At 51.9% G+C, this 14,524-nt stretch overlaps 5 protein-coding genes across 5 annotated transcripts; 1 reads left to right on the top strand and 4 right to left on the bottom strand.

Moving 5' to 3' along the window:
* Nucleotides 1-41: 41 nt before the first annotated feature.
* CABS01_10497 (major facilitator superfamily transporter) lies at nucleotides 42-1,858 on the bottom strand (the record flags this gene model as incomplete). The annotated part of the gene is made up of 7 exons (XM_060543852.1): nucleotides 42-629; nucleotides 679-933; nucleotides 986-1,130; nucleotides 1,190-1,380; nucleotides 1,443-1,501; nucleotides 1,562-1,606; nucleotides 1,660-1,858. 7 exons carry the CDS (start codon nucleotides 1,856-1,858, stop codon nucleotides 42-44), a joined length of 1,482 nt encoding a protein of 493 aa, XP_060399054.1.
* A 1,535-nt stretch (nucleotides 1,859-3,393) lies between these two features.
* Nucleotides 3,394-4,095, bottom strand: CABS01_10496 (uncharacterized protein; the record flags this gene model as incomplete). The annotated part of the gene is made up of 1 exon (XM_060543851.1): nucleotides 3,394-4,095. One exon carries the CDS (start codon nucleotides 4,093-4,095, stop codon nucleotides 3,394-3,396), a length of 702 nt encoding a protein of 233 aa, XP_060399053.1.
* Nucleotides 4,096-8,735: 4,640 nt separating this feature from the next.
* On the bottom strand, nucleotides 8,736-10,460 carry CABS01_10495 (multicopper oxidase; the record flags this gene model as incomplete). The annotated part of the gene is made up of 1 exon (XM_060543850.1): nucleotides 8,736-10,460. The coding sequence occupies one exon, from the start codon at nucleotides 10,458-10,460 to the stop codon at nucleotides 8,736-8,738; it is 1,725 nt and encodes a 574-aa protein (XP_060399052.1).
* A 1,966-nt stretch (nucleotides 10,461-12,426) lies between these two features.
* Nucleotides 12,427-13,240, top strand: CABS01_10494 (uncharacterized protein; the record flags this gene model as incomplete). Its single annotated transcript, XM_060543849.1, has 3 exons — nucleotides 12,427-12,583; nucleotides 12,744-12,803; nucleotides 12,858-13,240. The coding sequence occupies 3 exons, from the start codon at nucleotides 12,427-12,429 to the stop codon at nucleotides 13,238-13,240; spliced, it is 600 nt and encodes a 199-aa protein (XP_060399051.1).
* A 281-nt stretch (nucleotides 13,241-13,521) lies between these two features.
* Nucleotides 13,522-14,127, bottom strand: CABS01_10493 (uncharacterized protein; the record flags this gene model as incomplete). Its single annotated transcript, XM_060543848.1, has 2 exons — nucleotides 13,522-13,971; nucleotides 14,035-14,127. 2 exons carry the CDS (start codon nucleotides 14,125-14,127, stop codon nucleotides 13,522-13,524), a joined length of 543 nt encoding a protein of 180 aa, XP_060399050.1.
* Between the last annotated feature and the right edge of the window lie 397 nt (nucleotides 14,128-14,524).

Here is a 14,524-nt window from a genome sequence, read left to right as displayed (position 1 = left end):
AACTGCCCTTTACGCTCTGAACCAGCCAATGCCGATTTTCACTAGTATTGGAATCTCCATCTAGGGTCCTTGTCACCGGGCCAATCCTCCAAGTCGCCAATTGCTTGAACTTCCGGTGCAATAGCCTCGCGTCTCTTATTCTCACCCTTCAACACAAAGTATAAGATACCACAGACGATGATATTCGCCAAAAGATACCCCAAAGCGAAAGAGTGGCCGACAATGTACCTCGGACCATCATTGGCACGATACAACTGTGTTCCCAACACAGCTCCCAAATTTCCAATAGTGATCTGCATTGCGTTGCCTACAGCACGCTTGGTCTGCCCAGAGACATTGATGGCCGGCCACGAGAGGACGAGAGCGGTGGCGGGGTAGATTCCCGCAGCTGCGAAGAAGGTTCCGAGGTACGAGACGCCAGGCTTCCCCGCAGGGTCGGAGTTGGCTAAAAGAATGATGTAACCAATCGCCGCGACCGCGGATGATCCCATGATGAAGAAGGCACGGCGGCCGGTGCGTTCGGAGTAAATCGCGACGGTCAATGTTGTGACAAAGGCGACGGCATAAGGAGGGATAGTGAGCAGTTGGGCGACGGCCGCGGTGTACCCGAGGTTCTTAATGATGGTAGGCTAGGCAAAGTTAGTGAGATGGTCCACTAAGTTTGTGAGAGTAACTCACAATGAACAAAGAAAACGTGTATAGCGGCAAGCTCATGGTGTGGAAACCAAGACCGTACAACCAGCACTTTGGGTCCTTGATAGCATCCATCACATTACTCCACGAGAACTTCTCGTTATGCGTGGCATCGCTGTCGGAAGCTAATCTGGCCCTGATAAAGCGGCGCTCCTTTTCAGAAACAAATTTGGCCGTGTCGGGGTAGTTTTGGATGAACCAGTATGCGCCGACAGCAATGACCACGGTTGCGATACCCTCCTATCAGATTGTCAGGCAACGTTTCTTGATTTTCAATGGGGAGGTCACATACCAAGATAAAGATCCATCTCCAGCCATTGTCCCATACAACTCTCATGTGTCCGATTCCCCATGCTAGGATACCGCCGAACGCACCGGCAAGAGAGGCAGCGCTGAAGAAGAGGGAGATGCGGAACTGTCTCTCGCGACGCTTATACCTGAGGAAGTTCAGGTCAGAACTATGCCATCCTTAAGCTCCTGGCCCATTGAAACCTACCACATCGAGAAGTAGTATACCACTCCAGGAAAGAGACCGCTCTCAGTGACACCGAGGAAGAAGCGGGCGACAAAGAATCCGGCCATATTAGTGACGATTCCCATGAGCGTCGCGACAATGCCCCATGCGATAGTCAGTGTCGGAAGCCAAAAGCGTGGAGTGGTCCTTTTCAAGATGATGTTGCATGGAATCTGAAACGTTTAGCATTGCACGAACACATGTCTCTTCGAAACATTGTTGTGGAAGCACTTACTTCAAAGAGAACATAACCGATAAAGTATAGAGTTAGACCAGTCAGATACTGGTTACCACCTGTCAATGTCAGCTACACCGGTTCGATCTTGACCGAGTTTGTCTGATTAAGAAGCATACTCATGTTGAGATCGGTAGTAAGGCCTTCAATTCGAGCATTGCCCACTACGTAGATATTAGTAGATTGTCTCGCAGCAGGGTTTTCTGGAGCATCTCACCATTAGATCGGTCGAGGAATGAGAGAAGGTACAAAATGCCCACCGCCGGCAGAAGCTTGAGATCAAGCTTCCTCAACAGCGACTTCTCATTGACTACATCCTGCTCAAGCTCAACTTCGGACGGGCTATCCGTCCCGCTGATATCATTCGCCGGCGTATCTAGCGCCTTCTCGGGCGGAGGATTCTTTGGCGCGCTCATCGTAGGTTGCTGATATTGTGAATTCTCAGATTCTCTCCCTAGCGCTTGTGGCTATTTTGTTTGCCTCAATGTTGGAAGAAGGTGAGGTCCCAACTTCACTCGGTACCAGAAACACCCGCGCTTGTCCGGCTGAAGTCGAGTTTCTAAGGTCGTTTGCGTGTTTGGAAAAGAAACTCTGCGGCCACGCGCACGGCTTATCAATGCGGACCCCAAAAGACCCGGACCAAGCTGTCGGAGCAGACCTCTGCACGAGGAAAAACGAGATTGGCGAGTAGATTGCTCGAGTGGGCTGGTTTCCTTTCCTTCTTCGGGAGTATTGCCTCGTTTAGAGCTTTTAGCTACTTGTCGTCCATTTTGACAGCGGTTTCTGAGTGTCGTTTTCCCAGGGCCCGCATGGCATCATCAGTCAATGATGACATTTTCCCGGGGCACCATTCCTGTAATTGCGTAGATGCCGTTGCAGGTCACCACTGCCGGGTGGATGGCGCCAGTGGAGGTGGATGGTGAAATTCGTTTGCAAGTTGTGTGATTGGCTCATTTGAATCACCTCATGTTGAAGTCGATGGCGACATCGCCGACTGGGTCTTTTTGCTTTCTCCAACAGCCCCCAATATAGCAAGTGTGTAATTAGTACCTGGTGCATTTCCTTTTTAAAGTGCCTTGGCTCTGCTTAGCAACTTTAGAAATGAACCCCCACGGCCCGTCGATTCAGCTAGAAAAAATCTTGTTTCTCCGCGCATCTAACGCTAGACCGCGGCTTGCATCTGCGGTTTCGGGCGATTGTTCGATAATGGCGACTTCCATCCGACCTTACGGTGCCGATCGGTCGGCAATACGGCTCCGCTCAAGAATCCGTCGTTCCACTTTTTCTCCGATTCCCGATCTCGGCCCTTTCCGATAGCAGTCGGCGGATGGTTGCGACCTCGCAGACGGAATCGGAAGTAGTCTCACTTCTTTTCAACAGATCCGATTCTTTTCGTTTGAGCTGCCTGTAATCCTTTTGAAGGTGACTGTCCAGAATCAGCTCCTGCCAACCAGCTAGTGGCTGAAGTGATTGCTCAAGTCTCTCAGCGATGGTTTCTGAGGTCAGTATTAGAAAGGCATAGGTCACAGAATGGCACTGGAAAAGTTTCCCAACTCGAGTCTATTTTGCTGCCTACTATACAATATCCTTTTTTTTTTTTTTCCTTTTTCTGTTGTTCCTTTTCTATATCCAAACGAATGACTGTTCCGAAAAATCGAGCTAAGAAAAAGTGCATACCAAAAGAGTGTTCTATCCATGACCAACCAGAAAAACCATTCATTCATTCACAAGCGTCTGTTGTACCCCATTCACCCAAAGATCGAAGTCCCAAGAGGGGGATTGTCGAGTTTTCCGTTCCGATGTATACAAAGCAGAAGTCGTCGTGGCCAACCACGCTATGAGAGAGAGTAGAAGAGTAAAGCACTACCTTCTGAGCCAACTCGCCGATTCGAGCCGCGTCAAGCGAAGGCACGCCGTGGAATGTATCGTGATGCTATGCACGTGTGTGCATTTAGCAGCCAATGTCGAAGGCGACGAAGGTCTGACCGTTGGTAGGAGCGGGCAGGCTGGAAGCCGGGACGTTGAAGAGGCGGCACTGGACCGGCTCGTTGGCGGAGGGCTTGCCGAACTCGATGGCCTGGCATCCAGTGGTCTGCTTGCAGAGAGCCAAGCAGGCGTCCTGGGTGGTGATGTCCTCACGGCTCAGGAGAGGGGTGGGGCTGCTGGTCGCGGGGCCGGCGGGGGCGGCGCCGCAGACGTTGGCACGCTTCTTGGGCTGCTGGCTACCGTTGCTGTTGTTGCTGCCAGTGTTGGCGTTGCCGGTGTTGGCACCAGTGTTGGAGCCTGTGTTGCCGTTGTTGGCGCCGGTGTTGGTCTGGGTAGGAGCAACGGTGGGGACGCTGGTGCAAGCCTTGTCAAAGACCATCAAGTTGGTGTTGGACTGCTTGGGAACCTGAGAAGCCGGGACGGCGTAGAGGTAGCAGAGAGGGGTGGTGCCGGAGGGGGGAAGGCCGAAGACGAAGGACTGGCAGCCAGAGTCGGCCTCGCAAAGCTTCTGGCAGGCGTCCGCGGTGGCGGCGGCGGGCTGGGAGCGGGGCTCGACACTGGCGGTGGTAGGGCCGGAGGGGGCGGAGTTGCAGACATCGCGGATGGCGAGGGGACCGGCCTGAGCGGCGGCGGCGAAGGCAATGATGGTAGCGATGGTGAACTGCATTTTGATTGTTGGGGGTGGTTGGTAGTGGTTCTTGAAAAAGAAGTGTGAAGACTGAAGTGTAGTAGAGCGAAAGTGGTGCTGAGAAAGCGAAAGATGGAAGAGTGAGAGATGCTTGAGAGTGATTGAAGATTGAACTGGTTGTTGGTGGTGAGGAGAAAGAGAAAGGTTTTGATTTGAACGGGACAAAGGTCTTCTTTTATGGTCAAGTTGAGCTCTGCGTTTCGAAGGCTTCTCGACTCCCTTTCCTGAGCCTGACTAGACACTCGACTGACGATCTACGATAGACTGGGTACGTCAATGGAGAGTCTTACGACGCATTGCACGAGCGTCTTACACAGCCAGTCTCCGGAACGCGTGGTGGGTGAAAGTTGATGATCGACGTCCCGGATGTCACTCTGTCGACGTTGATGCCCTCGTCATCGCCGGGCTGGGTCCAAGGAACGGCCTTCGAGAACCAGTGAGAAGGTCTCTTGCCGTCCCATGTTCGCTTCGCTAACAGACTTTGGCAGTATGTTTGGCCATACCACAGCCTCATGAGATGGCAGGTTTAACCCGCGATGTGGGCGAACAACCTGGACGTTTCAAACCGTTCGTCCGAGGCATCTTCATGCGATCGAAACTCTCCTATTGTCCCTACTGGCTGGATGTTCCCAAGTTGAGAGCTGATGGAGAGACAACAAGGCCTCCTACGCTTGGACCCTGCGACGGCTGAGGCTTGATGAGCCGGGGCGAGACCGAGGTCGGCGCCTCCTTGGAACTTTTCGGGACTCCTTGAGGCTCTTTGGGACACACTCAAGAGTCTCGAGCTTCATGAGCAGACAGGCGCTCGGGAAAGTAGCAGAGAGGGGGATTCCCGATAACGTAACAAGCGAGCGTTCCATCATGCACAGTCACAGATCTGACGTTACGGTTCACAAGCCACTCCCGACGTGGGGAACACCAAAAAGCTTCGATGCCAAGCATGAGGCTTAATGCCCAAAGAAGCTAGAAAAAAATAAGCCCTGCCGGGCTGCCGTCAACGGGGCGCTGCAACACAACTGGCAAACTGCGTACGTACCAGATGGCAACACCCAGATAGGTAACAACATGGCCGGGGATGTGCAAAGAAAGGACGTGGATACCCCTGCATCACATCTGCCCAAGCTTTGCGGTTCCCGACGCTCTAAATCCCCCACATTCCAGAAGAGTGCCATTCCGGGAAGCCGATTCAGGGGGTGACGGTGCGGGTTCAGGGGTAAAATCCCGCCGCTACAAAGAAGCTTCCCCTTCTTTTCGACTCTCTTGAGGCTTGACGAGCCCTGATTTGCGTGGGTACCCCCTCAAGCCTCAAGTGAAGTGGGTAAACATCGTAAGGCATTCCGGTGCTGATGCCCCAACAAAGCCTGTGAGACCGGACAACGCTCCCAATTCAGCAGCTTCCAGTCCCTGGAACACTTTGCTGCAGCGTTTGGCGAGAGAGAATACCATTCCGAAAATATGCTTGCAATTTCCCCTTGATTCTTTTTGGTTGGGGCTCTTTGATTCCTGTGAGGCTGAGGCCCTGAAAGAGGGGGGAAAACTGACCTTACGCATATTGCAGACGTAGAGCCCTGTCTATAGTGCTAAACAACTATGATAACTATAGATAATAATAAGTGCGGGTGCGACGGCACGACGTTCTGTTCTTGACCGCGTTGGCGTTGGGGGCTGAAGTTGGCCTGTTTGACTTTGACTGCCCTCCTCTACAATGCTCCAATACTGCCAACCTCGTGACTTACGAGCATGACCTAGGGCTGCTGATGATGACGAAGCCATCCTTGGGTGCTGAAAAAGTTTCCAACAAAGGTCGGATAGACGGCACACCGTACACGTGGGATTATACTCAACAACCTTACTCTGTGAGTTATTACTGAGAGAGGAGTGGGAAACATCGTTGCGTCGTCATCAGCATCGAAATAAACCAAAATAGACATTTCGAAGTGTATACAAAGTTTTTGCGACTTAGCCGGAGGTATAGGCTGAATGCTGTTAAGCAAAATGATGATCTTCGCTGAATGTCCACTGTATGTCCGCAGCACTTACGAATCGTCGCAACGCGATTCATGTACCGACCACCTATGCTCAGTGCAACCCCGAGAAAAGGCCAAAGCTCAAGTGCACCGCAGCTCAATCATTCCGACGCCAGGTGTGCTGTTGTTTCTAGGGCAGCGCAAGCTGATCTGAATTTGGCGATGATCATGATCGGAGAGAGACATAGATCAAGTCTGGAGACTTTTGGGATGGACTAAGAAAATGACGCGCGGTTCCGAATGCCAAAAGAATAGTACTTGCTCACCGAGGTGATTCGTGGGCAACTCAAGGTTTTCCGGCAGTTCAAGCTTGCTTGTTGATGTTGCGATTACAACTAAATATGACAACTTTGAAATTGATGGAACTTTTGCTCGCCAGTTTGCATTCAAGCGCGGTCGTACCAAATAGGAAGCTGCCGGTTTTTAAATGAAGAGAGCGCAGATTGTCTGCCTTGCTCGGCGATGTGGGATGAACGGAACACCTGAAGGCTTGGGCACGGCGTGAATGAACAACAACTCTCCGCTGCAGGAAAGATCATCATGGTCAATATAGTGGGCAAGTACTACGAGCTGTCGATGATTCTCTAAGAATTTTTGTCATCAAAGTGCGTTTGATTAGGAGCATCTTGCAGTCCATCTCTTCATCAATGGCGCAAGTGATTCTCATGAGATCGATGAGATCCAAGCCTGAAAGCACCAAACCCCAGGTGAATTTCGAAGAAATTAGAGTAGCTTCGATGGGTACAACTCCAAAGTCGATGAGGAATCACTATCATGAGTTCGTGACAAGTCTTCAGAGACAATGCATGCGTACGCTCGTGAGCCGTAAGGAACACATCATTCAAGTTTGGTGAAAATGTTCGGCGTTTTGCATGCTTTCACCATGACTTGGTGGAGACAGACACAATACAATGCGACATGGCTGCATGTGCAGTAAAAACTTGAGAGCGAAGAAGCTTCTGCTTTTCCCGTGGCTGTAAGAGTTGCAGACATCAGACGTCGAGGGCTGCAAGTCGCGCCTTTACCGAACGTAATACGTGGGACAAACAAAGAAAGATAAAAACAAGCAATTGGGGAAGGGGGAACTGATGCCGGAGGAATAGCGTCCTTAAATATGCACTCGTGGCTATGTTGAAACGCAGAAGGCTCACGTGACGAGGCTTTGGAGAGCTTCCGTAGGGACAAGGTTATCGTCATGGTGCAGGCACAGAGTCGGATGGACCTTGAGAGATGGATCTGCTGCTGGGCCGAACATACTGACGAACAAATACTTACGTCCACAAGTACAAACACCATGAATAAGAAGAGACAACAGTGGAAGACACGCGAGCTGGGGTGCATAGCAACCTCCATACTGACGATAGATCGTAGAAGCATTCCTGGAATTAGCTGAGTGTTCATGTGTACTAGAATGCGTTCTTCAGACCTCAAACAATCAAGCTTTTCAGGCCAATACTACATGAAAACTATAAGTTACATTCGTGCCGAATTGAATATATCTTATGATAGTTCTTTCGGCCAATTCAAAAGGGAAAGCATGATCATTGGATCTTTAATTTTCAAAGGAAAATCTTGGCTTTTAGTTTAAAGCAGGAACTTGTTAAAACTTTAGCCTTCAGTGTCATACTTGTAATTATCAGTAGAGGACATTGATCTATTAGATTCTAGATTCGAAACTAAGGATATGTAGAGAAAATACTTTTGCGATTGTCGAATAACGACTTTATTTTCTTTTTTAGGAAAAAGAGACACAGGATATCCATCAAATGAGTATTAGATTAGAAGTCACTGTTCACATCAAAGACATTAGTATAGCTCACTTAATAGACTTGAATAATCATTACGAACTTGAGCGAAATTGTCTAGTAAGTTCTTGAATATTGAAATGATCACCTATTTCGATCACAGCTACGTTAAAAAGCTTTTTATGCCCACCTCATATACCAAAGGGTAAGAACTAGCCATTTCAGAGCCTTTTGGTAAAAGTTGAAGGTATATCGAGCGAGACCTTGCACCATCACCGTTAGAAACGTGAAGGCAATACCAAGAGAGCAATCTACAAGCTATTTGTGAACCAAGCAAGCTGAGTAAAATGATTATGCCTGCGCTATCTCAAGTATCGACGTGAATATAGATGACGGTAGTAGCACGCCGCACATAGAACAGGACGGCCTGTTTGCCGACATTTGTAAATTAATGTGAATGAAACCTCATGATACCCATTGACTGACTTTGAAAGTCAGATCATCATCTCAGGGAACTGAGATAGATCATAAACCGGGTATTAACCGTGAGTATCACGATAGTCGGTAAGTTCGGTATCAATATGCTTTGATACATGATAATGATGCAGACCACGAAATGGCTTCAAAGACAGTCGAACTATCACATTTCACTAACAATCAAGATGGCAAACGCGGTCAAAATATAATAATTTCCTTTTTCGTGTATGGATGGAACTTGAACTATGTGATACACAAATCGAAACCCTATTCGCCAACCCGCCCCTTTATCAAGACTCAAGGAAACCGCTAACCCGATGCTAGTCTACCCAATGATTGTGCCGTACTGTAGATATTCTTCATAAGCCATTTAGACACCAGAGTCCTCCTGCTCGATGGAGTACTCCTCCTGGAAGGTGGTCCAGGTGTCGCAAGTATCGGTGAGGGTAGAGTTATCAGTGATGGCAGCAATCTCGCTGTAGCGCTCGACAAACTGCATCGAGAAACCCTCGGACGTGTGCCAGCCAATGTGGCAGTGCATGAGCCAGGCGCCCGGGTTGTCAGTCTCCCAGGCCATAACGAGGTATCCAGAGGAGGGAAGCATAGCGGTATCGCGACGGGGCGGGTTGCTAGTGTTGAGAGTGATGGAGCTGGAGTAGGTTCCGGAGCCCTGTGCAAGGATGAAGAAGTCGTGGCCGTGGAGATGGATGGGGTGGGGGACGGCGAGGGTGGTCTCGATGACAAAGTAGACCCACTGGTTGGCCTCGTCGAGCTGGATGACGGCGTCGTCGTCCTCCCAGGTGGTGTTACCGTTGATAACGGACTCGAGGGTCGGGTTGGCCCAGTCGACGAGCATGGAAGTGCTGTTGAGGTACCACTTGAAGAGGCCGGCGGTGTTCTTGCTGACGGAGGCGCTCTCGAGCTCATCCCAGTTGGCGCTGTCAACCGTCTTGGAGACGTAGGGGGAGATGTTGTCCGTCTCGTCGTCGCAAGAGTCGGTGTAGGAGTAGGCGCTGGTGGTGGGGGTGGTGATGGTGCCGGTGTAGGAGATGATACCCTTGATGTTGTCTGTGCTATCGTTGTCGGAGCAGGCGGACTGGGGAATTGCGCGGATCCAGAAGTTGTCGGCGACGTCGGCCTGGTCTGCAGTGACGATGATGTCGTAGCGCTGGCCCATGCCGATGTCGAGGACGGTGGCGTTGTAGGGGGTGATGGGAACCAGATCGGAAGCGATGACCTCCATGGTGTGGTTGTCAATCATGAACTTCCAGTGGGTGTCGACGGCGGCGTTGACAAGTCTCAGACGGTAGGAGGTGCCGGAGGTCCAGGTGACGTTGTAGCGGTAGCCGGTCTGTGTGGTGGAGTCGTCGTCGCCGTAGACGTTGGTACCGTTGATGAGACCGTTGTCGAGCGTCGGCGGGCCGGAGGTCTCGGCAGTGGAGTAGAGCTCGTCGACGGTCTGGTGATCCCAGTCGTTGAGGAACATCATGCCGAGGTCCTCATCGTAGTTGGCAGTGGCGGGGCCGTTGATGATGATGCCGCCAAAGATACCCTGCCACGCCTGAAGAGCGAAGTGGGAGTGGTACCAGGTAGAACCGTACTGCAGAGCTCTCCAGGTGTAGGTGATGGTGTCGTTGGGGGCCGTGGGGCACTGAGTGATGGAGCTGACGCCGTCGTTCTGGTTGGTGTAGTTCTGGCGAATGCCGTGGAAGTGAATGCTGGTGCCGTTGTTGGAGGTCGTCAGAGAGTTGGTGACGTGAACGACGACGGTGTCACCCCAGTCGGCGAAGATGGTCGGGCCCGGAATGGAGCCGTTGACGGCCATGGCGGAGCGGGAGACACCATCGGGAGCGACGGTGACGTCGGTCAACTCAAGGTAGTACTCGCGGGTGACACCGGTGTCGGGCGCCTCGGTCCAGTAGTCGGTGTCGACGGAGTAGTCGCACCACTCGCTTCTTGTGCTTGCAGTGTTGCCGCTGCAGGTAGCACGAGGGAAGAGCTGGGCCTCGGGGCCATCAGAGAGGGCGCCGAATCCGGGCAAGGCAGAGGCCATGGAACCCGCAAGGGCACCGGCCATGAAGAGAGACTTGAACATGATGATGTAGTGATTGTGTGTGCCAAGAGAAGGTTAAAAGAAAGACTATATGACACAAGTTGGAAGGACTGAAGAGGGAGTGAGGGAGGAAAGACGAAAGCGAATGGAAGCGCAGCCAATACTGTGCTGGGTGAGGAGTGAGTGAGAATAGCATCAAACAAGCAACGGATGTCTATCGCTTAAGTATTCTTGTGAGCCCGCAACGCAATGTCGGCTTCACGGGCGGCTCACGGGAAGCGCGATAGTCAACGGATGCTAAAAACTCTATTTCCCCGTTGAACTTGGGTGTGTTTACCCTGCAGGTGTTTCCTCATTCGGTCCACAATGACAGAAGTCATCAATCGGTCCTGTTTCCTTTGGAGCCGCTTGAACCGAATCTGACGATACCATGGGCATCCCGAAGCTATCCACTGGCACCACAGCTCGCACTTGCCCCAGTAGGTTAAAGATCGTCAATGCAAAGGCTAGTCCGGCTCGAGATTCAGCGAAGGAAAAACATTCTGGATGCAGATGATTTCACGATAATTCCCATGTCGATGAAGGCCCGAAGGGGTTAACCTGAGACTGACCCCTTTGAGATCCATGCGCGGGCTGTACGGGGGTCGTAAGGTGGTACGTGGAAGACGAACCGCAGTTGGGCTGACTCGCAAGCAGCTGAGTCTTATTTCCTCTATGCGAGGCATAGGTCAGGGGAAGCTGGGGTTGGTAGGGTGTTGTGCTCCACTGCAGCCTCGCAAGGCACGGCAACTCAACTTGTCGACAGGCGTGATGGGTTTATCAAGTGGATGTGAAGGGGAGACGATCAAGGGCCGGTGTGCCGACGGTAGAACCGTCAGACTTGGGTGGCCGGTCTGCCCGACTTGTCGGGAGGGTGGGAGGCACTCCGGAGAGCCAAGCCGGCCGATGAGCCCCACCAGATCACTCCTGATTTAGAAACTTCCGGCTCCGCTTTGCGGAAGGGGAATGTCTGTGCGGCATAGCTTGAGCCTCGCGGGTGGCCGTCTGCGAAGACTATCAATCTATGTAGGTGGCCTTGAGTGGGTTCGTTACACTGCATGCTGGGAGAGGAGGAGTTCGTGGTCCCTTGCGCAGCCTCCTCTCCTTACGCGGTCCCATGGCGACACCATCCCCCTTTTGTGACGATGATGGATGAGATGTGATGGGCCAGACTTATAGCATCCCTGCTATATATCAAGCTCACCCCGGGAATCAGTATCCACAGATCCCGGGCCCTATCACGGGCCCCTGTTCATCCCACATACCGAAACGAGAACTCTGAAAACCCCCGTTGACAGGCGCCCCTCCCGGGATGGCCCTAGCCGCAAGTAAACGACAACGGCGCTCCCGCTGGATCTGAATGGCCAATGGCCGTTTCCGTCCAATCTCGCGGCAAAAGCTTGACTGGATGCCGAACGGCAATGACCGATGCGTCAAGGAGGTTGTGATGGTCTCAACTACACTATCTGTGGTTGACGGGGTTGATTGTGCCTCCACTGTGATCAACACGGTGGAGTCCGAGCCTCAAGAGTCAACGCGCCTATTCCGCATCCGCGCAGTGATTTGTTGGTTACAACCTGGTTTGGGAAACCAAAGTTTACCTTGCAACCATAGCCAACAGGAACCGTCTTCGGGCCTTTGCTACCTGACTTGGATGAGTTGTGGTGCCGCGGTGGCGTAGCCCGAAAATTTGCACGTAGAGTTACAAGTCATGACATGCCGGCCAGGGCGGCTTGAGGCGGATCATCCGACCGGCATCGACTAACCGCACTTTTATTTAACCAACTCCATCCCCTCTCCAGCTTCACTTCCCCGGCCCCCCCCCACCACTCCGGTTCCTTTCACCACGATCACTCTCATTCAGTCCATCGTTATCCCCCATCGAGTCTCCTTACAGTCTCATCCAGTCGTTTACTCCATCACAACTCCTTTCTTTTCGAGACACAGCTCAACAACCCCATACGCAAAAATGCAGTCCTTCGGCACTATCCTGTTGTCGTTCGCCGCTCTTGCGGTTGCGGCTCCTTCGGAACCCCGCGCTGTCGCCAGTGATAACACCAGCCCTTTCCAGGTCTACGCCTACGGCCAAGGAATCGGCGGCCTGTCCATGTTCTCTGCAGGAGGTAGTAAGGCTGGTTTAAGAACTTTTATCTCAAGAGAATTCGTAAAGTTCTATTAGGAGCTTTACCATCATTCTCTTCCTGTCTCTCTTTTGTTGATAACCCGTCCAGCCCGGGTTGCGAAACCCCCCCTAGGAAAGCCTTAGACTAACACGATTGTGACTAGGCGACGCTTACTTTGGTGATCACACCAAGTTCAACGACTCTAACGCCGCCCCGGTGATCTGTACGTCACCATCTTCCGGTTTAATATCCGACCAGCAACTAATACACTTCATAGTCACCCCCACCGACAACAACGGCTGGATCGGAGCCCCCAACACTACGGCTCTCAACTCTACCTCCCCTCCCAGCTGGTCCAACCTCACCTTCTCCATCCCCGCCGAGGGCTCTTCGGACCATGACGTCGGCTTTCTCAGCTCCAACTCATCCTCTTCCGACCGCCAGACCAGCGGCTTCGTCTTTTACGGTTCCTTCATTTTCGTCGAGTCCTCCTCTGGCGGCATGGAGTCGCTGTGGTATGCTACCCCCAGCTCCATCAACGGCATCTACTCTCTCAAGTGGAACGACACTAGCGACACCACCACTGAAGACAAGATCGTTCTCACTCTCAAGAAGACTGCGCCTTCCAACGCTAGCAAGACCAAGAACCGATCCATTTAGATGGTGACACGCCGGGTCATCTTTGTGTGAACCGATGTAACTTTGGAACATGGCGCGATTTTCTTCTCTCGTAGTGTATTTGGGTTAGAACACTGGAATCAAGATGCATTACGAGTAAGGCTACAAGGGCGTTTAGGAGGATAAGGGACAGCGGATGCACTTAAAACATGCAATAAATTGGGCGTGAATATTTACAATTCGGGCCAAATTACGTTTTCCCAAGCTCGTGAGGATTTCATTCATGCTCGTGACATCAAGGTACTGGTACAAAAGTCGCTGACTTATCGACGCTCACTGGCGACCGCTTCAGCCGACACAGGTAATCTCTCTTCCGCGCCGAGAACATTCGATGCATTCTTCGTCTTGCCACGAGCATCGGGCTCCTGGTCAACATCCAACCGCCGCTCTCTGAAGTTGTGCTTGCCAAAAGCTCCAACTCCCTCAAGTCCGGCGCTCTCTTTGTCACGGCGACCAAGGTTAGCCCCGTGCAGCTCGGCGCTAGTTTGGCCCTGTACAGGTTTACCCAGCCCAGTGTGGACGTCCCCGCTCGTGGCACCAGGGAAATCGTGCGCGGCCGTATACGTGGTAGCCTCGGGGTTCAGAGCCTGGCCGGGGATCTCTTGCGCGTTCTGGGGCTGGAAGGTGTTTTCTCTGGGTGCTGTGCCGGCAGGGTATGCTTGGGCGTGGAACTCGGGGTATGCGTCGTTGCCGACTTTGGTGCCAGGGGCGTGCTATTGGTTGGTTAGACAGGGGGAGTGATTACGAATGCTTGGGATTGGGATTGATGAACTTACGCCTTTGGTTGTGAGGGGCTCTGAACGAGGGACGCTGGGGTGGAACTCGCCCTGCTTGTTGTTGATGGACTCAACGTTACGGTTGACTGACATTTTGATTGGACGAAGAGTTACAAGGTATGGATTAAGCTTGTGATTGGTTGAATCGGGAGTTGGCGATGGTCTGTCGGTGATGATTGATCCTACGCCTTGGAATTGTGATTGTGTTGTTAGAATGATCCGAAAAGCTCACACCCTTCATCAGTCATTGTCCGCTTAAGTATTGAATCTGCCGGATCGATATTTCAGTTGAAGTGTTTGTGATGTCATTTTCGGATTACATCAACGCGACGAGGATTGAGATAACAGAGCCACTTTTCTGCGAGATGAGTGAAGTACATGTTTGAAGGGCCGATGGATGATGTAAAGTGACCAGTGACGAGAGATGACGGCGGAGACGAGATAGTAGCCAAAGGTAAACGCAACTCAGAGTCTCATGCGGGATCCGATG

The sequence above is a fragment of the Colletotrichum abscissum genome (assembly GCF_030869225.1).
Source record: "Colletotrichum abscissum strain IMI 504890 chromosome Unknown Scaffold_27.1, whole genome shotgun sequence".
Lineage (NCBI taxonomy): Eukaryota > Fungi > Ascomycota > Sordariomycetes > Glomerellales > Glomerellaceae > Colletotrichum > Colletotrichum abscissum.
The sequence above is the reverse complement of the archived record's forward strand: the minus strand, read 5'-3'. Positions and strand labels throughout refer to the sequence as shown.